Here is a 23,827-nt window from a genome sequence, read left to right as displayed (position 1 = left end):
GTTCACATCTGTTATGAGGTATGACTTGTAGGAAGCACTTAATAAATGTCTTTTAATTATTTCATTCATTAATATCTTAAAGTCTAGATCTATACATTAAATTGTAACCCTAAACCTCTAAGGTATGTAGCAAAGACCATGACTAGAACCAGGGCATAGGGGCAGCTAGATGACACAGAGGATACAGCATGGGACCTGGAGTCAGGAGGACCGAATTCGTTTGACTTCAGACACTTGATACTTACTACCTGTGTGACCCTGGGCAAGTCATTTAACCCCAATTTCCTCTTTAAAAATAGAACCTGGGCTTGAAGGATAATAGCTTTATTTCAAGGAAGGACTTATTTATCTAATTCCCAAGACCAAGATGCTGACACAAGTAACAAGAATTCTAAGTAAAGTAGATTTTATTTGGAATAATCCAAAGCCAATCTTACCCACTAAAAGCATTCAGAAGAAAAAGAAATCTTAGGCTTTTCATGTTCCCCAGTACTCAAGTTGTGTCTTCTATCCCTTCCGCAGACTGATCTATGGCTGTTTCTGGTATTTTATTCCCTCCACCTCCATGTTGAGAAGTTCTCTAACCACCAAAGAGCCAGGCATCCTTGCCAAGTAAAACCAAAAATCCTTGCCATCGAGGTCTGCTGAGGCTTCTTTACTATCTTATGGCAGACCTCACCAGATTAAAGCTCAATGTGTTCTCTCTTCACCCCAACTGGTTCCTTCAACATGAGCTCAGTCCAAAATTCCACTTCTTTCTCCTTCAGCTTTTTGCTTACTTTGTGGGGAATGTTAATTTGGAGGTAGCTTTCATTCTGATCATAGGCAGGCCACTTTAGCAGTCCTTCTCCATTAGGGTTTCTGAAAGAAATAATTAATATTTTAAAAATAAAAATAATCATTGAATCAGCAGTGGTGGTTAAAAGAAAAGGAGAGGGAGATACCTACTAAACATGCTGAAACAAAATCCCCAGTAATTCCCCTGTTACCAGTCTTACCCATTCTTAGCAAAGTTTGCCCAGTATTTCATCATAGTCCTGCTAAGTTTCTTCTCTTCCTTTGGTGAGCCCCCTGAAAGTGAAAACTGAAGATATTAGAATGTGACTAGAATATTTTAGTAATAAAATTGCGAGGTATATACTCAGTGCCCACAGCATGTTCCTTTCCACCCATTCCCACTTGTGAGCTATCCCATGACTCCTCTAGTTTACAATGTTGCATACATACTGGTGTGTCCTTCCCAGGTGATGCTCTGACCCAATGACTCTCTATTTCTTTACATTTATTTGCTAATCCTACCAGGATTTTACCTTGTTTTTCTCTAGAGGTAATTTTAAGAAATAATCAAATAATACTTACTAAGTGCCAGTCCATTGGCATATATATTTAGAGAGGAGGCACTAACTATAAAGGAATTAAACTCTAATGGTGGAATTTCAGGCATAAGCAATAGCTTAGTAGGAGAGAGATTTGGAGAGGATAATTCATACTAAATAAATAGTATTTAGGATCATAAAATTGAGGACTGTACTTGAGGACCTAACGGGCCACATGTGGCTGTGAGGTCGCAGGTTCCCCACCCCTGGCCTAGACCCATCCCTGTATTTTACAGACAGGGAAGCTAAGGACTAAGTGACTTTTCCAAGGTAAAAAAGTACAAAAGCTTAGATTTGACTTCTTTCTAGGTCTTCTGACTCCAAATTCAATTCTCTTATGTTACCCCATTTCCAGCTTGGCATTGAAAGTCTAGGAATCCATTGTATTAAACATTCAACCTCAAAGCCTTTGCTGGGAGTGGCAATTAAAATGTCAATGTGGTCTGCATTCAGATTTCCTCTCATAGTGGGAAATACATAGAAATCCTCAGGAAGCCAAATCAAGGTGGCTAGAACTGATTGCACTTGAAAGGAAAATGGGGCATCCAGTACACAGACCAGGAGTGGGGAACTTGAGACCTTTAGGCCAAATGTATCCTTCTAGATTCTTAACAAACCCTTTTGTTCTGTAAAATTAGGATTCAGTCAAAAGGCTATACTTAAAGATGTAGAAGTCCATATGTGACCTGAAAGTTGCAGGTTCCCCATTTCTGGGATAGACCAAAACTCCTGTATGGAAGAATTGCTGTTACATGGCCATCATATAAATTAACCTTGAGTACCCTGATTAGCATTGTGATTATGTGGTGCAGAGACTTCTCTAAAATACATTTTTGCTATGCTCATATTACTCTGAGGAAACTCTAAAGTAGGGCAGACCATCAGTGAAAACTAGTCCCCAGAAGCAGTTATCTGAACGCTCCAGTGACAGAATATAAACTCATTTTTGTCTTTAACCCCAAATTCCTACTTCACTGCCTGGAATATAACAGGCCCTCAATAAACGCCTGCTGATTGATCAGTTGTTCACTATATTCTTTTTCTGAGGATGTTCTCATAATCAGAATTGGAATTCAGATAGACTTCAGATGTCCAAACCTTACTCAACAGGAATCCCTTCTACAACAGCCCTAACAACTGGTTATGAATGACCAGTTGTTAGGATTGTTGTAGAAGGAATTCTTGTTGAGTAAAGTTTGGACTACATCTATCCATCTCTCTAGTTTGTACATAATTATTTGCATATTGTTTCCCCCATTAAACTATGAGCTTGGAGAACAGGGGCTATCTTTTACCTGACTTTGCAAACTCCCATCTCCATGTATCCCTCAGTACTTAGCATAGTGCCTGGTACATAGTAAGTACTTAACAAGTTTTTATTGACTTGACTTGATTTTCTGCTTCATAGGAAATGTTGTGAATATCCAGTGAGATAACCGGTATATTAAAAGGGCAAAATAATTTTTAAAGCAAAATATTATTTTCCAAATAGCCAGTTAGTGATGTTTTGACAGTTTTTTTTTGTAGTAAACAGAGGTCAATCACCTCTCAAAAATGGAGCCCCAAAGACAGAGAAAATTTCATCCCCATGGTCTGCCTTCACTGTCTCTGGTTTCAGGTTGGTTGAGTAGCTTGGCCGATGTTGAAATTCATACATGTATGTGGGTGCGCCTGATGCTGAAAGAAAGAATAGAAAATTCAGTATATCAAGTTTTCTACTTCAGATGTACTTACTTACAAGGGAGTCCCTAGGGGTCTTTTGGGAAATATGAAAGAATTTTGCTGAATTCTTAAGTTAATTTAATGAATAGGGGACCCTCGACTCCTATGTACTTATGAGTACATAAGAGACCTAAAGGAGCAGGCAGAGGTATGCAGAGTAATGGCTAGCATTGATGGCCATGTGCTTATCCTAATATCGAAGACTATCTTCATTTCAGTAAGAGATCTTCAACCTTGATCATAGAATCTTAGTTGTCTCGAACCTTAAGCAGCTATCTAGTTGAGTCTTCCCTCATCTCCATCAGAAGGTTCATTACTCCTAGGCAAATGGCAAGATTATTCTACTCCAAGATGAGTTAAAGATCCACAGAAGTTTATATCTGAAAGAAAGCTCAGGAACTTTCTAGCCCAGCCCATAACTGAAAAACATCCCACAAGAGCCTAACCAACAAGTGAGGAACCATCATCTACTTGAAGACCTTCTGTGAGGCAGAAACCACTACTCTTCATGGCAGCCCATTGATTCCACTTATTGTTAACTCTCATTGGTAAGTAGTTTTTCTTTACATTAAACTTAACTTTGCCTTTTTGTAACCAACCCCTCACTCTCACCTCTTCCTTTTGTAGATAAACAGAACAAGCCCAATCCTTGCTCTTCCCCCCGCAAGATATACCTTCAAATACTTGGAGAGAGATATCATGTAGATATCATGTCCTTCCTGAACCTTCTCTTCCCCAGGATAAAATCATTAGTTCTCTTAACTGATTTTCATGTAGTTAAGATTGATTTGTTTCACAATGTTTATTGCCATTCGCAGAACATTCTCCAATTTATTAATGTCATGGAATCCAGAAATGAAAAAATACTCCACATATGGTATGACCAGAGTAGAATACAATGGGGACTAAACATTTATACTATCTTTCTTTTTCTTTTTCTAGATTCTATTGATTCACTATCCCAATATTCTCATCTCTCCTCAAGCCTCCCACCCTCTCATCTGAAGACCTTGACTCTTGCTACATTGAAAAATATTGAGAATAATTATCAAGGGCTCATCCCTTCTCCATTTCTTAAGTCTCACATCATTCGAATATTTCCTTCAACAAATCCTTTATCCTGGTTTCAGATAAGGAAATGACTCTCCTTGCCAAGGCAAATTCCTTTATATGCACCCTTGATTCCACATTCTCCCAATTTCTCCATCAAATTTCCCCCCATTTGTTTCTCCACTCTCACCTTCCAACATGCCCATGTTTCTGCCATCCTTAAAAACTAAAATCTCACATAATCTGATCATTCCTGTAGCTATCATCCTTTATCTATCTATTTCTTCATGGCCAAAGTCCTTGAGAAAGATTATGATTAATGTCTCCATTTCCCTTCCTTTCATGCTCTTCTAAACCTTGTACAGTCTGACTCCCAACCTCATAATCCAGCTGAAACTGCCCTTTTCAAAGTCATGAATGTTCTCTTAACTGCTGTGAGAATTGTCCTTTTCTCATTCCTGATCTTCCTTATTGTCTTTATAGTATTTGCCATTGATGATTGCCTTCTTTTCCTGAATAAGAAACCTTCTCAAGTTTTTTTGTGACACTGTTCTCTCCTAGTTCCCTATATCTGACTCTTCCTTCTTGTTCTTCTATGCTGGTCACACTCACTAGCTGTGTGGCCCTGAGCAAGTAACTTTTATATCTGATCCTGAAGTTAATTGGGACTTGCTGCAGTTTACTGAATGGGGAGATTACCTAATCAGACCTATACTCTATGTAGGACAAGCGCAATACATAACAAAAGCAACATATTAGGACATAAAGATGATATAAAAATAAAATGTACCTACAACTTTTTTTTAAATCTAGAATTTTCAGTGAATCGAAGCAAACTCATGGGTTCACAGTCTGAAATTCTAGTGTGGCCTATCTAGGCCAAGCAATATCCTGTACTCACAAGTTGTTTTTCTCCCCTATCAAAAAATATATTGTAATGTGTCCTAATAGAAAACAGATAGAGTCAGAGTTTGAATCAGGTTCTCCTAACCTGAGGCTCTTTTTTTGAAATCATTTTTTTTATTTTGTCAAATAATTCCCAATTACATGTTAAAAAATGTTTAACAATCATTCTCTTAAACTTTTGACTTCCTCTCCTACCTACCACTACCTCCTCCATAAGAAGGCAAACACTTTGATTTTGAACTCATATGTGAGGTTATGCAAAACATATTTCCATATTAACCATATTGAAAAAATACAAACAAAATACAATAATTGAATTAATTAAAATAAATAAAAATAATAAAAACTATTTTTAAAAGTTAAAAAAAAAACATGATTCAATCTGCATTCAGAGTTCATTATTTCTTTTTCTGAGGTGGATGGCATTTTTTTTTCATAGGTCATTGGGAGTGTCTTGATTACAATACCACATTTGACTTTATCTTGGTAAACAGTGTGAGATGTTGGTCTATGCCTAGTTTCTGTCAAACTGCTTTCCAGTTTTCCCAGAAATTTTTGTCCAACATTAAATTCTTACCCCCAAAATGTGGCTCTTTGGGTTTATCAAAGACCAGATTACTATAGTTGTTTACTACTATGTGTTATGTACCTAATCTATGCCACTCATTCTATTATTAGAAATACCAGATTGTTTTGATGATTCTTCCTTTGTAATAGTTTGAAATCTGGTTCTGATAGGCTATTTCTGTTCATAATTTTTTTCATTGGTTCCCTTAAGATTCTTGACCTTTTGTTTTTTCCAGATGAATTTTGTTACTATTTTTTCTAGCTCTATAAAATTTTTGGTAGTTTCATTGGTATGGCATTGAATGTATTTATACACAGGTGTATATTTGTATATGTGCTAAATATTCATTCATTTTACTTAGATTGTGAGTTTTACTAGCATATAATTGGGCAAATAACTCCTAATAATTGCTTTAATTTCATCTCCATTGGTGGTGTGTTCATGCTTTTCATTATTGATAGTATTAATTTGGCTTTCCTTTAAAAAAATCAAATTAACCAATTTATTGGTTTTTAAAAAATAAAACCAAATTCTAGTTTTATTTACTACTTCATTTTTTTCTACTCTAAATTTTAATAATCTTTTATTTTCAAGATTTACATTTTAGTGTGTAATTGGGGAGTTTTAATTTTTGCTTTTTCTATTTTTTTAGTTGCATTCATTGATCTGGTCTTTCTCTCTTTTATTGATGTATTCATTTAGAGACATATTTTATCCCCAAATTACTGCCATAGATGCATCACATAAATTTTGGAATTTTTTTCATTGTTGTCACTCTGTTTAATGAAATTATTGTTTCTATAATTTGTTATTTGACCTACTCATTCTTTAGGATAATATTATTTAGCTTTCAATTAATTTTTTCATCTATGCTTTTATGACTTCTCATTGAAAGTAATTTTTATTGTATTACAGAATGAAAAGGGTGCTTTCAATTTTTCTGCTTTTCTGCATTTGGTTGGGAAGTTTTTGTACCATAATACATGGTCATTTTTTTGTGATGATATGATGTACAACTGAGGAAAATGTATGTTCCTTTCTATTCCCATTCAGTTTTCTCCAGAGTTCTATATCTAACTTTTCTAAGATTCCATTCATCCCCTTGATTTTTTTTCTTATTTATCTTATGTTTAGATGTATCTAGTTCTGAGAGGAAAAATTTGAGGTTTTCTACTATTATAGTTTTATTGCATACTTCCTTTTATAAAACATTATCTTTTGTGTTAAGAATTAGAATGCTTGGGGCGGCTAGGTGGCACAGTGAATAGAGCACCGGCCCTGGAATCAGGAGGACCTGAGTTCAAATTCGGCCTCAGACACTTAACACAAAAACTAGCTATGTGAACTTGGGCAAGTCACTTAACCCCGACTGCCCCTCCAAAAAGCAACAACAACAATAAAAAGAATTAAAATGCTATGCCATTTGGTGCATATATGTTTAGTGCTGATGGTATTTCACTATCTATAGGCCTTTTTGCAAAGTATAGTTTTCCTGCATAACCCTTTTAATTAGGTTGATTTTTGCTTTTTCTTTTTTCTGAGATTATGATTGCTACCCCCCCCCCTTTTTTTTTACTTCAGCTGAAGCATAACTGATTTTGCTAAAGCCATTCGTTTTAATGCTGTATGGGTCTTTCTGTTTTAAGTGTGCTTCTTGTAAACAACAAATTGTTGGATTCTGGTTTCTAATCTCTTCTGCTTTCTGTTTCCCATTTCATGAGTGAGTTCATCCCATTCACATTCCCAGTTATGATTGATAAGTGTGCATTTCCTTCTAGCCTCTTTTCCTCTATTTATCCTTCTCTTTCTCTTTTTTTACCCTGTTCTGTTTCTTTTTGTTTCTGACCACTGTCTTCTTTTATCTGCTCTCCCTCTTATTACTTCTCTTTTGTCTTATCCCCTTCCTTTCTTATTTCTCTATTGCATAGGAAAAACTTATATTACCATATGTATGTATGTATGTGTGTATGCATGTATGTGTGCATGTACATGTGTATTTGTATATATACACATTCCCTTTTGTCAACCAATTTAGATGTGAGGTTTAAGCCAAGGTTCACCTTGGCTGTCCCTCCCCCCAACATTTTCTCCTTTACTGTAAAAGCTCTTTCTTGTACAACTTTTTTAAATGAGATTTTTTTGTTGTCATTTTTCCTATCACTCTTCCTTTTACCAGTGAATCTATCATTCCCATCTATACCTATACTTTTTTTAGATGATTACAACACAATCAAGTCAGTCCTGCACCTTCTTTCTATGTAGAATCCTTCAAAATGTCCTAATAATGATAAAATTCTTAGAAGATACATGTATTATATTTCCACCTCTGAAGGTAAACAGTTTAACTTTATTGATTCCCTTATGATTTCTCTTTCAAGCTAACCTTTATATGCTTCTTTGGAGTCTTATATTTGACTTTCAAATTTTCTATTCCACTCTGGTCTTTTCATGAGGAATTCTTGAAAGTCATCTATTTCATTAAATATCCATTTTTTATTTGAAGGATCATACTGAGTTTTTCTGGGTAAGTTATTATTGGTTATCATCTTAAATCTTTTGCCTTCTGGAACATCATATCCCAAGTCCTCTGCTTCTTTAACGTGGTATCTGCTAAATCTTATGTGATCCTGACTGTGGCTTCAGAGTTTGAATGGTTTCTTTTTTGCTACTTGAAATAGTTTTATTTAATCTAGAAGCTCTGGAATTTTGTTATAATTTTCCTGGGAGTTTTCATTTCTTTATCTCTTTCATGTGATGATTGGTCATTTTTTTTTTCTATTTCTATCTTACCCTCTGGTTTTAGGATGTCAGGGCATTTTTTTCCTTGATAATTTTTTGAAATATGATGTCTGGAATCTTTGTTTAATCATGATTTTCAGGTAGTCCAATAATTCTTAAATCATCTTTCCTCAATCTATTTTCTAGGTCAATTGTTTTTCCAAAAAGATATTTTACCTTTTCTTCCATTTTTTTTCATTCTTTTAACTTTCTTTTAAAATTGTTTCTTGATGTCACATGGAGTTATTAGCTTCTACTTGCCCAATTCTAATTTCTAAGGAATTACTTTCTTCAGTGAGATTTTATACCTCTTCTTCCATTTGGTCAATTCTGATTTTTAAGGAATTATTTTCTTTCCTTTCTCCCCCTATTTTCTTTTTTTAAAAATGTATTTATTTTTAGTTTTCAACATTCATTTCCACAAGATCTTGAGTTACAGTTTTTCTCTCCCCATCTTTCTCCTACCCCCCACCACAAAATAGCAAGCCTACTGAATATCCCTTCCCCAAATCTGTTCTCTCTTATATTCTCCCCCTTCACTCCCCCTAACTTTCTAGTAGGGCAAGATGTGTTTCTATTCCCTAGTACCTGTATATCCTATTTCCCAGTTGCATGTAAAAAATAAATTTTTAAACATTTGTTTTTAAAACTTTGAGTTCCAGATTTTTTCCCCTTCTTCCCTCCTCACCTACCCCCACTGGGAAGATAAGCAATTCAATATAGATTGGACATGTGTAGTTACCCACAACATTTCCATAGTAGTAATAATGTGAAAGACTAACTATATTTTCCTCCATCCTACCCCCCCCTTAATATATTTCTTCCTTTGACCCTATCCCTTTTCAAAAATGTTTCCTTCTAAGTACACTCTCCCCCAATCTTCCCTCCCTTCTGTCCTCCCCCTCTTATCCCCTACCCCACTATTTTCCCAAAGGTTAAAATACCCTATTGAGTGTGTATGTTATTCCCTCCTTAGGCCAAATTCAATGAGAATCAGGTTTTCCCATTCCCTTTCACTTTCCTGCTCTTCCCTTCCATTGTAACAATTTTCTCTTGCCTTTTTATATGAGATAATTTACCCTAATCTATCTCTCCCTTTCTTCTTCTCCCAATAAATTCCTCTCTCCCCTTTTAATTTTATTTTTTAGACATCATTCCTTCACATTCAACTGATCTTGTGCCCTCTATGTATACATGAACATACAAATGCCCACACTCACACATATATATTTGTATATACATACATATATAAATATATTTGTATATACATACATATATAAATATATATTTGTATATGCATACATATATAAATATATATTTGTATATACATACGTATATAAATATATATTTGTATATACATACATCCTACTTTACATTCATATATGTATGTATACACATATGTACATATATTCCCTTCAACTATCTTCATACTGAGAAAAGTCTTATGAGTTACAATGATCATTTTTCCATGCAGGAATATGAATAATTCAACTTTAATAAGTTGCTTATGATTTCTCTCTCCTGTTTATGTTCTCCTGCTTTTCTTTCTTCTTGTATTTGAAAGTCAAATTTTCAATCCAGCTCTATTTTTTTTTTCATCAAAAATGCTTGAAAATCCTTTATTTCATTGAATGACCATGTTTTCCCCTGTAGCATTATACTCAGTTTTGCTGGGTAGGTGATTCTTGGTTTTAGTCCTAGCTCCTTTGACCTCCAGAATATCATATTCCAAGCCCTTCAATGCTTTAATGTAGAAGCTCCTAGCTCTTGTGTTATCTTGATTGTTTTTCCACAATACTCAAATTGTTTCTTCCTGAATGCTTGCAGTATTTTCTCCTTGACCTGGGAACTCTAGATTTGGCTATAATATTCCTAGGGGTTTTCTTTTTGGGATCTTTTTCAAGAGGTGATTGATGAGTTCTTTGGATTGAGAAGTCTGGAAACAGATACAGCTGCTGGCGATTTACTCCATGTGGTGTCCAGGCCAGCCTACTCCCCCATGTCACAGATCTCTCAACCTTCTATGTTGTCCTGGCCTGGAAGAATGTCTCATTCTAACCTTTTTTTTTTACTCTGTCACTCTATAATTCAATTTGAGGTATTATTGTAAAGTTGGAAGGAAATGTTGGGAGAGTTCTGTTGAGTGTTTTTCTACTCCATCATCTTGATTCTCTTCCCCTGGAAGTCCTAGTGCTCTTCTTACTAAAAAGCAGTCTCTTACTTATTCTATCCCTGGGTAGAATTTGGACCACCATACTGAGTATTAATCTTTGCCTAATATTGAGATAAGTAAGGTTAACTGTGTTACCCCTTGCTCACTTGATCACTCAGGAACTCACCCATATGAAAACGAGCCACCCTCACAGCCGGAATTCCAAATATCAAATCTCCTAACAAGTTTTTAAACAGATCTTTCCTTTGGATAGGATCATTTGTCATTCTGAGATATTTCTTAGTAAATGTAGGAGTAAGGTCTTTGGGTATTTTCTGAAATGATAAAAAACAAAGTAAAGAGGAAGAAATAAGTGGCTGTTCATTCATTCATTTATTAACTGACATGCATCACATAATATTGTACCAACTAACACTTTTTCACAATAACATCATTATATCATAACCCACCTGTACTATAAAGTTATGATATTTTGCTATAACATTATTTAGCCTATGCCTATTTATAACACTGACACTGAACTAAATGTCATTTGAAATGTTGTTTCACCTAACATTATATTTCTGTAGAAACATTTATAAAATTTAGGTGAAACATCCCTTTTTTTAGCAATTAAATGATAAGTCTCTGTATTGTGAATGTTAGAAGATATAGAGGTGAATAGGACAATAGAATTCCTGTCCTCAGAGAGATTACAGGCAAATTTATAAGATGACAAGTATATAAAATAGATATGAACAATGTGATATGGGGCTCCTTCAGAGAAGGGTTAGAGTACTTCCATCTTAGAGGGAGAAATGGATTAGAGAAGGCTTCATTAATTCATTACATGAAATCTTTTACTGATCTATACCTTACAATGAGGAAAATCTTGCTAAAATTTTCTAGTTCTTAACCAAAGGAGGAAAATACAAAGTAAATAGTAAAATTCTGCCTCTTTGAGTGATTTGCTTTTTCTGCCTTGGGATGGGAGGCATCATAGTGTATTGAAAAGTATACAAGATGAGGAGTTGGAATACCTTGATTTAAATCCTGGCAAGATACATACATACATATATATGTACATACATATATACATATATACCATTAGGGAAATCATTTCCCTCCTCTGGGCCTCTGATTCTTCTGCTTTAAAATAACAGCATTGGACTAGATGGTCTCTAATGCCCCTTAAGTAGTTAGATTCTATGCTTTAAGATTCTATATCTTTTCTAGCTCTGTAATTCCAAGGTCTAAGTTCCCTCCCAGCCCTGACATTATAGAGGTCCACATGACTTACAACAAGAGGGTAGGAGCTCCATAATAGTGTTGTTGCTGTTTCTTGGTCTGGTATGCCTTCTGAGAAAGGGAACTCCATTAACTGTACAAAATATTCATTGCACATAAAAAAAATAGTGGTTAATATTTGAAACAAAGCAGCCTTTCTGAAACAAAGAAAGAAAATACTCTTTTTATTTTGGTTCATGTTGAGCTAATTAATGAATTTACCTGACTTGTTAAGTGTCCTAGAAAACATCAAAAATGGAAATCAGGAAAATATTTTTTTAAAGTATGAAAACAGCAAATGCCCTACTTCTACCCAGTCAACAGGAACATCCATTTATATGAAGATTCCTATGGTATCCAAACAATCAGAAAATATAAGACTTCTAGTTTCCTGATAATTAGGGTTTAATTAGGGAATTAGATGAGGGGGAAAATTGAATTTGTAGTTCTTTTAGCAATGCCTCTAGAAGTCTCCCACATGCTTTTTGTGATTACTGAAATTCTGGCATTAGAGTTTCCTTTATAAGATTATTCCCTACTAGGATGTAAATATTGCTGGGAAATTTAATAGAATGAACTACTTACTTCTTATTAGCAGTCGTTTAAATTTGGGAGGATAAATTTATTAAAGGATTTAGAGCTGGAAGTAACATTTAAGATTTTTTAATAAAATGACCTCATTTTAAATAAGGAATATACTCCTGTTTAGACTTCAATGAGACTGAAAATCATTAGGGCCAAAGACACTGAAATGTAAAGAAAAGGACTTTCCGCCCCAACCATTGAACGTGGCAGGGTAGAAACAGGACTTCTGCGGGGCTCCGGCTCCCACCTCCTCCAATTCATGTAAAAGGTGACTCTGAACAAACTTTGGAGCTACAGAACCCACAAAATGACACAGAGAAGTTAATCTCCTGCTAAGGACAGCTCGGCAGGCTGTCAGGAAGTGGCCAGCACAGTGCCCTGGGAGCCAACCCCCAGGCCTGCTTAAGCCAGAGGTTTTAGCTTCAGGGAGGGCCTGACCAGCCTATGACTGGAGGGACTTCAGATGACCAGCAGCTGTGGAAGTTTCCAGAATTATGAACACATAGATGTTAAGGACAAGGTGAGAGATTAGTGCAGTGTGGACTTTGGGATCCAGTAGTTCAGGAGTGTAGTTGGCCTTTGCCCCCTGGTGCGAGGAGCAGCTGAAGTGTGGCAGCCATGCAGTCACAGTCACATGGCAACTTCAGCTCCTGGCCTGCAGAGTGTGGGGGGACCAAGTGACCAGGTGGAGGGGTAATCGCTCTTGCTTTAACCTGCTTGGATCTGGATTGCGGTCTAGGGTGGAGGTCCTAGGGTGTGTGACCAACTTGCCAGAGTGTGTGGAGCCTTCAGAAAGGGCACCCAACTAATACCTTCGGCATCTGAGAAAACCCCAGCATTTAGGACAAAGCTCCCTTCTAGTGGCCCAGTCCTACTGTGGGAAAAAGCCCAAAATTCAAGTAATTTAGTGGCAACATGAGCAAACAAGGGAAGCAAAGCAAACAGTAATCCAACTTTACACTCCTACTTGGGGGACAAAAAGGATCAAAGCACGGAACACAAAGAAGACAGTAAAGTCAGAACTCCTGCACCAAAAGCTTCCAAGAAAAATATGAGCTGGTTACAGGCCATAGAAGACATTAAGAAGGATTTTGAAAAACAAATAAGAGAAGTGGAGGAAAAATTGGGAAGAGAAATGAGAACAATTTAAGAAAATTATGAAATGAGAATCAACAAGCTAACTGAAAAAAATAACACCTTAACAATAGACTAACTCAAATGGCAAAAGAGGCTCAAAAAGCCAATGAGGAGAAGAATGCCTTAAAAAGTCAAATTTTCCAGATGGAAAAAGAATCACAAAAGCTCTCTGAAGAGAATCATTCCTTCAGAATTAGATTGGAGCAAATGGAAGCTAGTGACTTTATGAGAAATCAAGATACTATTAAACAGATCCAAACAAATGAAAAAAATAGAAGGCAATGTGAAATAACTCATTGGGAAAACCACTGATCTGGAAAATAGATCCTGGAGAGAGAATTTAAAACTTATTGGACTACCTGAAAAGCATGATCCAAAAAAAGAACCTAGAAATTATCCTTCACGAAATTCTCAAGGAAAATTGCCCTGATGTCTTAGAACCAGAGGGCAAAATAGAGGTTGAAAGAATCCATCATCACCTCCTGAAAAAGATCCCAAAAAGAAAAATTCTTAGGAATGTTATAGCCAGGTTCCTGAATTCTCAGATCAAGGAGAAAATATTACAAGCTGCCAGGAAGAAACAATTTCAATACTGTGGAAACACAATCAGGATAATACAAGATCTGGCAGCTTCTACACTGAGGGATTGAAGGGCTTGGAATATGATATTCTGGAAGTCAAAGGAGTTGAGATTAAAACCAAGAATCACCTACCCAGCAAAACTGAGTATCATGTTTCAGGGGAAAATATGGTCATTCAGTGAAATCGAGAGGACTTTCAAGCATTATTGCTGAAAAAAGCAGAAAAAAATTTGACATTCAGATACAAGAAGCAAGAGAAGCGCGAGAAGGTAAACAGGGAAAAGAAATCATAAGGAACTTATCAAAGTTGAACTATTTACATTCCTACATGGAAAAACAATAATTGTAAATGATGAAACTTTTTTCAGTATGAGAATAGTTGAAGGGAATAGAAAGGTATATATGTATACACATACATACATATATATATATATGTCTATATAGGAGGGTATATGGGCATATGAATACATATGTGAATGTGTGTATATATGTGTACAGGTGTACATAGATAGAGGGCACAGGACAAATTTAATAGGAAGGGATGATACTTAAAAGGTTAAATTGAGAGGTGAGAGAGGAATCTAATGAGAGGAGATGGGGAGAGACAGAATGGGGTAAACTGTCTTATATAGTACAGGCAAGGGAACATCGTTGCAATGGAGAAGAACAGGAAGGAAAAGGGAATGGGTCAACCTTATTTTTATTGAATTTGGCTTAGGGAGGGAATGACATAAACACTAAATGGTGTATCTCACCCTACAGGAGAGTAGGGGGGAAGGGGATAAGAGGGGAGATGATGGCAGAGAAGGAAGGCTGGGGGAGAGGGAAGTTGGAAGCATCCACTTTTGAAAAGGCACAGGATCAAAGTAGAGAATAGAACAAGTTTGAGGTGGGATAGGAGAGAGGAAAATATAGTCAGTTTTTTACAATATATCCACTATGGAAATGTTTTGCATAGCTACACATGCATAACCTATATTGAATTGCTTATTCTCCCATTAAGGGTCAATGACAAGAGAGGAAGGGAATGAATCTGGAATTCAAAGTTTTAAAATCAAATGTTTAAATATATATATACATATATAAGCATATATATACATTATTATTAATATTATTTTACTTGTAACTGGGAAATAAGATATACAGGCACTGGGGCATAGAGATCAATGTTGCCCAAGTGGAAAGTCCGAGGAGGAATGGGAGAAGATATGGGAGACAACAGATTGGAGGAGGGAATATCTAGTGGGATCGCTATTTTGGGGTGGGTGATGGGTAGGGGAAAATGGGGAGAAAATCTGTAACTCAAATTCTTGCAGAAATGAAGGATGTAAACTAGAATTTAATAAAGCATTTGATTAAAAAATATAAAAAATCCAAAAGGACTTTCAGCTGTAAATGTAACATTCTGCTACTTGGATAGGATGGGAGGTGAAGACAGAATGTGAAGAAGCCATCAAGATGATGAATATGCCCTGATCTCTTTTTTCCAGACTTTTATCTGCATGAGATCTAACAGGACTCTGGGGAGTATAAAGAGGCTGATCAATAAGTAAAGACAGAACTCCTAATCGAAAGAAGCCACCTTTGAATCAGAGAAAATGCTTAAGCAGAAATGAGAAGGCCTCTCTAGCTCCTGCCTGATGGTAGCAAACCTAAGAGTCAAAGCTCTGAGGGAATCAAAGGGAAAAGACTTCTGTCAGTCCTAGAATGCTAAGGGTTGTGGCCCTTTGTGAATAAAAAAGAACAATGTAACACTTCAACTGAGAAAAGTGTTGCAACAGAGCCCAAGGTTGTTGAAGATTGATTGCATGTCCACCAAAAAGCAAGCCCAGAGAATACAGAGGATAGAATGCACACAGCAGAACCAAGCTCTGGGAAGAGTACAGTGGCCTAGGGATTTGCCTTAACCAGACCAGTAGTAGCTGATAATTTATTTACTTACACAGGTAAGTAAATAATTCAATTGTACAAAAAAATATTCAGTTCTTGGGAAGGGCACTAACCCTTGGGGAAATGAGGAAAGGCATATGGAATTATGTGGCATTTGAGCGAAGTTTTTTAGGGAAGTGGGGGTCCTATGAGGTAGAGATGACTAGGCAGAGAGAGGAATAAGTAAAGCTTTTCAAAGGCGAAACAGCCAATTTGTCTCGAGTGCAGAGTTGTGTAGAGAATAGTGGATAGCTAACCTGAAAAGATATGTTGAGCCAGAGTATGAAAGACATAAAATGCTATAGGAGTTTGTTTTTTATCCTAAAGGCATTGGGAAGTCATCAAAACTTGTCAAATAGGGACATGGCATGGCTAGGTATGCACTTTATAGATACCAATTTGGCAGCTTTGAGGAAGATGGATTAGAGAAGGGAAAAGCCTGGATATAGGGAGACCAATCAGGAGGCTATTACATTAGTGTCTAGACCAGACCTGTACAACTTGGCAGTAGGCAGGGGCCAAAATTAAAATAGACTAAACTTCTGTGGACTGCAGATATGTTTTTAGCAGTTCACTTTCCAAGTACAGGTATAATTAATGATTAAACTATTTTGTAAATAAACCATATTTTTAAAAGGGGGAATTTCACTTAATATAAATTAATTACATTTATTACTTTAGATTTTTATTTATCATGAAATTGCTCCTCTCAGACTAGAGACAGACTGACAATGGTTGGTTGCTGTGGGTCACGTGACTAACAGGAGAAAGCACACAGTGACAACCTACCCTCCAAGATACACGATGGGCACAATAATCACTAGTGGAAAGTGGGTTAAGCAGGGCACAGTCAAAGCACTTGTTACATCTTTACTTTCTTTTATATCCTCAACATTTTTTGTGGTCTGTCTGAATTCCTTTGGCAGGCCACAAGTGGCCTGTGGGTTGTACCTTGTGCAGGCCTGGTTTAGTCAATAGGCAATGATGCCTTTGACTAGGGTGGTTATGGTACAAGTAAAGAGAGATACCCATGGCGGAGCTGTTGGAGAGGCAGAATTCTTGCGGCTTGTTATCCTTATCCTCTGGAAAAGGGAAGTAAGAAGAATCAAGAATGACTCTTAGGTTTTTGATTTATGGGGTTGGAAGAATGGTGGCTCTCACATCAATTATAGAGGATAACTGGGTTTAGGGGGAAAGATATAAGTCTCTTTTAGATATGTTGGATTTGAGATGCTTATGGGACATTCAGATGCAGATGTGAATCAATCAGTTGAAGGTGTTAGACTGGAGCTCAGGAGAGAGGTGAGGGCTAAATATGTGGACTCAGGAGTCATCTGCAGAGAAATGTTAGTTAAATTCATGGGAACTGATAAGATTGTCATGAGTATTGAAAGAAAAGGGAACAAAAGAACCAGTACTAAGATATACTTATGTACTAGGGCAGGTCATGGATAATGAATCAGTGAATACAAATAAGAAAGATCAGTTCAACAGGCAGTCTAATGTCATGCAAACACACACAGAGACACAGAGACACAGAATGGGATGAGGAGAGATATCCAAAAGAAAAGAGGAATAAGAGGTATCATATTCTACAGAGAAGTCAAAAAAGATAAGTTCCTTTTTGACTCTAACTCTGAAATACTCTGATCTCTCCCAACTCTTAAAAGGTAATGGGTGTAAAAGACAATGAGGTCCCTGGATAGCTGATTGTTTGTCTGTGTTGGGAGCAGGGTCGGTGGAAGAGAGGGTATAATACAAAACAGGAAAAGACCTGGGTTTTTAATCCCATTTATGCCACTAAGTCACCATATCACTTTGGGCCTCAATTTTACCATGTGTAAAATAAGAGTTTTAGATTATATGGTCTCCAAAGTTTCTTCCAGATTTAATATTCTATTTTATGCACGAAAGTGCCAAATACCAGGTTTTCCTTTACAACAATATTACTTCTTCCTAGAGCAGCTTCTGAGGGATAAAGTTTTATGCTTACCTGGGGGTGAAAGTGGAGATTATAATTATCTCAGAACCCAAAGCAGATTATCTCTAGATAAAGCTATAGACTATATTCCCTGTTCAACTACAAGGGAGCCTTAGTCCTGCAGACTGCAGAAGGAGAAGTATGAGATTCCAGAAAAAAAAAGTTGCAATGTTCTCACAGTTGGAATAATCCAGCTAAATTCATGATTGTTGATTCCTATGATATGGGGAACATGATGGAACTTCTTTTCAGCCAGGAGCTCTTCAGGATTTTTTGGCAAAAATACTCCATCAATGACTCCATGTAGAAAAGTAATTTTCTGGAAGAAGATTAAAAAAATATAACATCCACTTTCCCCTAGTAGAAGGGAATAAAAATAGATGACTTATTATGACTATGAACTATAACCCAGGGGTTACCATGTTCTCATTATTCTAGGGTAAGATCAACAAAGAAGAGGACGTACTGCTTTCCTCTGGGCTTCTGAAATACAAGGACATTTGAGGGCTGGTGTAGTTATGCATAGCTAAAGAGAGATACCCAAGGGAGAACTGTTAGGGAGGCAGAATTCTTGACACTCATTCACTGATTACATAGGGGAGTAAGAGTGAAGAGACAAGGACAGCTCTTGGGATTTGAATTTATGGGGTTGGAAAAATGGAATTTTATCTCATCAAAAATAGGAGATGTCTCTAACAAATACTCAGCTCATCAATGAGCTAATTACTTTGGACTTAAAACCAGTTTCAGCACAACGGTACATTTGGAAAAATTCAATTGAATTAATATATCAAAAGAAATCTTTTTCTGAATTTAAAAAAACACCCCAAAAAAGAGCATCTCCATGTACAAAGTAGAATTTTAAAAAGGATCATGTGTGAAACTGTAAGTTTTTACTATGTACAACTTGTTAAAAAAAAAGTTTAACTCATTTCTTTCAAAGCTACCCTGCTTGTCTGTTTCCCTCTGAACTTCCTTTTTGCATTTGTCTCTCTTTTATTCCATTTTTTGGCAATACTACAGTAGTTCCCCCTTTTCCCCAAATAAAAAGGGAAAAAATAATCATTTTAAGAGAAAAATAGGCAAGCAAAACAAATCTACATATTTGACATGTACAAAAAATAAATGCTTATTTATGCACTTTGTTTTATTAGCTCTGATAAGAGGTGGTTAGAATGTTTCATCATTCCATAGAGTAGTGATGTTATCATTGATAAGAGCTCTTAAATGCTTCCAAGTCAGTTCAGTTTACTATACATAAGTTTATACAAGTCTCCTAAGACTTCTCTGAAACGATTTCATGATGTCTTTTGACACAATAATATTCCATAATTTGTTTAGTCATTCCCTAATTGATGGACACCACTTAGTTTCCAATTCTTTGCTTCTTAAAAAAGAGCTGCTATAAATATTTTTGCATAAATGGATTGTTCTTTTTATTTGATTTTTTAAATAGTATTTAATTTCAACAAGTACTTATTAAGCACTTATGTGCCAGGCATGGTGCTAAGCTCTGAAAGTATGTATAGAAACAGAAAGACAGACCTTGTCCTTAAGGAGATTACATTCTAACAGAAGAAGATAAATACAAGGTGAAGTGAAAGGGAAGGAAAAGGAAGGAAGTGGAAATGAAGATTCCCAGAGCAGAAGCATTGTAGAGAAAGTCTGAGAGAATAAGTACAACTTGGAGAGAAATTAAGACATGACTGGAATTGGCCTCTTCCTTAAAATGAAAATTCTGTGAGGAACCTGTCAATCAGAGGGAGAGGACATACAGGTGAAGGGTACTTCCACTGTGGGAAGTCCAGAAGTTGTAGAGATACACTTCTGTGGTAAAGAGGTTTTTGGAACTGGAGAGTCTGGGAATGTCAGGAGTATATCCTGGAGAAGGTGCTCCTTTGGAGGTACAGGACTAGTAGTAGTATCCCTGAGTAAAAAAGTTGGTACAGTCTGGGGGTTTAGGGGGTTTAGTTCCAAAATGACTTACAAAATAACTAGATCACTTGGAAGTTTTGCCAAAAATGTAGTAGAGTACCCATGTTCCCCCAGCCTCTCTGATGTTGTTATTTTTTGGGGTTATCTTTGCCAATCTGATAGAAATAAGGTGAATCCTCAGGGTTGTTTTAATGTGCATGACAAAAATAATGATTTTAAAGATTAGGGCATAAAAACAAATCTCTTATGGTAGGGTTGGCTGTGTGGGATAATGATCATCAAAGTGCTCAGTGATTCTCAGATAAAGGCAATTTGTCTTTTCATCTTTCCAACAACAAATTAAGCCCTGCACCTATACAGAGCTATCCTTCTTCTATGGCACTGCTTTGGATATGAAAAGAATATTGAATTTGGAGCCAGACCCAGATTCAAGTTCCAGTTCCAACACATCCTAGTCATGTGACTGTGAGCAAGTCACTTATACTCTAAACCCAACCCTACATTCCTTAGTTATAAGATAGATACTTCCAACTTCCTACCTCATAGAATTGAAAGGTAAAAAATTAAAAACAAAAAAGGCCTGAATCAAATTAAAATGTAATTAGGAAATATTTAACAAAATAAAAAAATACAATATAACATGGATAATGTTAATGGGATTTTATAAATATATATGTAATATATATTTATAAACTTATATATGTAATATATATTTATAAAACATATATATATATATATATAAATAACACAATCCCATTAACATTATACAGTCAATCCTCAGTTTTCACAAGGTAACTTTCCAAGAAAATGGTGTAAAAGTCATAAACACTAATGTTAATACATTCAACCCATGGGAAATATGGAGTTAGGTTCCTGGGAGTGAAGTGCCCACCAGAAATTATACACTAGAGCCCCCTTAAACCTGCTAGAGGGGACCCCTACTGGGTTCCTTGGAAACTGCCTAATAGGCTCCAATAGTAAAGAAATGTTTCACCTGTGTTGCTAAAACATGCCACAGATTCCCACAGACTCAGGTCTGTTTCTCTTCAGTAGAAATAATACTAAGGCTTTGTTTCAATAAGAATAATACTGAGAAAGCTTCACTTTAATGGAAACAATGCTAACCCCTTAGAAACATGTTCTGTTGCTAGCAATCACAGTGTCTATAAAATTATGTCTAACAGAAAGCTCAAGGCTGTCTTTTGGTCTGAGAGGCAGTCCTGGCCAGTTAATATACACTCTTATCAAATTATAATTGGCCTAGCTGTCCTGTTATATCTTGGTGTCCATTACAGATGGAGGTTCCACCGAGATAGGCTTTGGCTCTGTTTTCACAGCTGGACCAGGAGAGTCCAGGAGAGCAGTCTGACCTAGGGGAGGCTACCGAGTGAAATTCCTTGGCCCCGGGCTCTCATTGCTTCTCTGAGAGGACCAGAACCTGAGACCTATCCAAATTCTTTCAATTCAATCCAAGAGTATTCTGTTCTGTTCGGTGAGTACTCAGTCTGTGAAAGTGCCTAGGGGATGATCACCGAGGCTCTATCCCTCGGCCCCAGGTAAAGGTAGGAGGCTAGCTGGACATGGCAGTTCGGCCCCTACAGGCCTCCAAGGTCAGGATGCTGATGGAGTGCCCGGTTTCTGTTTTTTTTTTTTCTCTTTTCCCTCTCTTCTGAATTTTGTGTTTGCTGTTAAAGTGTTACTGTATCTTTAATTGTCTGTTTGTTTGTGGATTGTTGCTAGATGTCACTGTCTGTGTTGTGTTGTTTTGTGTATATCCTGTCTCTGAGATACTGGCAGGTAGAAAAGAGGAGATCTTCTTCCTTTTTCCCTGCTGTGGTTTATTTTTGTATAATCTGACTGTATGTGTAAAGAAATGTTTAAGTCTGCCACTCTGTAAGCCAAATGCACCCAAGCAGCCAAAAGAATGCTGTACCTGAGCTAGAAAGATTAATAATCTCTTAAAGAAAAGCTGCTGGCAGAAAACCCCTTCTCCTTCTACTCCTTGAACTCCAGCCAAAGTTCTCAAAATAGAAAGACAAATGGACAGAAAGAGAATGGGAAATTTCTCCTCAAAAATCTAAGGGAAAAGGGGTCACTTCAATAATCAAAGAGAAGTAGGTTTTCAAGCTGCACTTTGAAAGAGGACTAACACTTAACCCTTTCCTGGGTCACAGAAAGAGAACTGTGCAACATCCTTGGGAATATAGATCCAGTAATTGAATTCATTCTAATTACTATTTGGCACCAAAAAAAATTTTTTTTAGTTCTGTGTAACTACAAAAACCAAAGTTTAAGGTCACCAGCTTGGTTATTCGATTGTTTTTATTTCAAAGTTCAAAATTAAGACCATGATTATATATGTTGTATGAGAAACAGTTTCTTTTAAAGTCTTGGAGTAGATCTGAAATTTTAAAGGAATGAACACCTGAGAAAAGTTTATTTGAGTAAAAGGTCAAAAAGAGAAATCCGCTAAGATTGTCTTCCCTGTGGTCTCAGTTCTTCTTAGCTCGGGCTACGGAGCCCTCCCCTGTCATCCAGCTCTGATGGAGCTGAGGAGACAATAAGAGGTTTGAACCATTAAGATTTTTTTCTCCCTGTTGTCCTGGCTATAACTGAGCTAGGGCTGCAGTGAAGTTAATTTGAGTAAACTTCCTCCAAAAAGAAAAAGGAGGGAAGGTACAGTAGCTACATCGGAGCTACATGGGCTTATCATCTGCCTACTTGAAAGGTTAAATCCCTAGAATAGGATTTTTTTTTCTGAATGACATGGGAACAGTTAGATAAGGGAAAAGAAGCTTGTGAAACAAAGGTACAAATACAAGCTAATCATTATCCCATATACTAAGCCTGGGATACATCTGAGCTACTAAAGTGTGTGTTACATCTGAGCTATTCAGCCTAAATAGTTTAGTAAAAGGGTACTTGATCTAACTCCCATCAGCAAGTTTTAGATCCCCAGGTACCCTGAAGTCCACCTCTCTAAGTAAGCAGAGCCTGAAGTTTCTACTTCAAGTTCCCCAAACCCTCTCCTCAATGCTCCAGGGAAATCGACCACCCCATAACCAAGGTCTGCTACAGCTAAGCATTCATAGAGGTTTATTTGATAGAGTATAAGCTGATAATGTTCTTTGAGTGTGATGAGTTTGGAAAAATGGAGGGTTTCCCCCTGAAATATAGAGTTCACTCTGTACCATGAAGCCCCAACTTCAGTACCATCTAAGAGATCTCTCCCTTGCTGCAAATAATCACTTTGCTTGTTCCAGTGCCAAGTAATTAAAGAAGGTTGCTAAGGACCTAGATTATACTGACCAGAAACCCTGTCTGATCCAAAGATCCAAGGACTTTACTGACAATTATACATCTCAAGCAACTGAGGGAATTGAGAGGATTAGATTAGTCTGTTCTTAACTAGCCCTTTACTGATTAATCAGTTATTGTTTCCATGTTCCTTTGATTGAATACAGACACTTGAAGGGAATGGAACACCAAATTTTCTGATTTCAGGCTATTGCATTTGTTCACTTTCCCTTTCCCAACTTGGAAAGCTCCAAATCTTTCCTCCAATTAGAAATCAGATTGCCTAATTTTGTAGCCTGGTTAAATTTTTGTTGTTGTTGTTGTTTGGAGGGGCAATTGGGGTTAAGTGACTTGCCCAGGATCACATGGCCAGTTTTTGTGTTAAGTGTCTGAGGCCGGATTTGAATTCAGGTCATCCTGACTCCAGGGCTGGTGCTCTATTCACTGTGCCACCTGGCCACCCCAGCCTGGTTAATTTTTCTTTTAATTAATTGGTCTTATTTGATGGTTTTTAATGCATCAAAGTGTGTCTCCCCCTTTATC

At 36.7% G+C, this 23,827-nt stretch overlaps 1 protein-coding gene across 3 annotated transcripts in view; it reads right to left on the bottom strand.

The window, feature by feature from the left end:
- Positions 1-346: 346 nt before the first annotated feature.
- Positions 347-23,827, bottom strand: part of LOC138157035 (liver carboxylesterase 1-like) — a 64,352-nt gene continuing 40,871 nt past the window's right edge. For 2 of the 3 annotated variants that reach the window (XM_069082455.1, XM_069082454.1), the window contains 6 exons: positions 18,231-18,371; positions 11,853-11,933; positions 10,740-10,887; positions 2,922-3,053; positions 999-1,071; positions 348-861 (listed from right to left, as the gene is read on the bottom strand). In XM_069082455.1, the coding sequence (XP_068938556.1) occupies positions 684-861; positions 999-1,071; positions 2,922-3,053; positions 10,740-10,887; positions 11,853-11,933; positions 18,231-18,371 (753 nt within the window). In that variant the 3' untranslated portion in view covers positions 348-683. Of the gene's footprint in view, positions 862-998; positions 1,072-2,921; positions 3,054-10,739; positions 10,888-11,852; positions 11,934-18,230; positions 18,372-23,827 lie in introns of all 3 variants that reach the window. The other variant, XM_069082456.1, reaches the window with a different exon arrangement.

Source organism: Petaurus breviceps, unplaced genomic scaffold (assembly GCF_028583685.1).
Source record: "Petaurus breviceps papuanus isolate PSGF00001 unplaced genomic scaffold, PetGlider_PUasm1.0 171, whole genome shotgun sequence".
Taxonomy (NCBI): Eukaryota; Metazoa; Chordata; class Mammalia; order Diprotodontia; family Petauridae; genus Petaurus; species Petaurus breviceps.
Note: the sequence above shows the minus strand (reverse complement) of the source record. Positions and strands in the feature narration are given on the sequence as shown.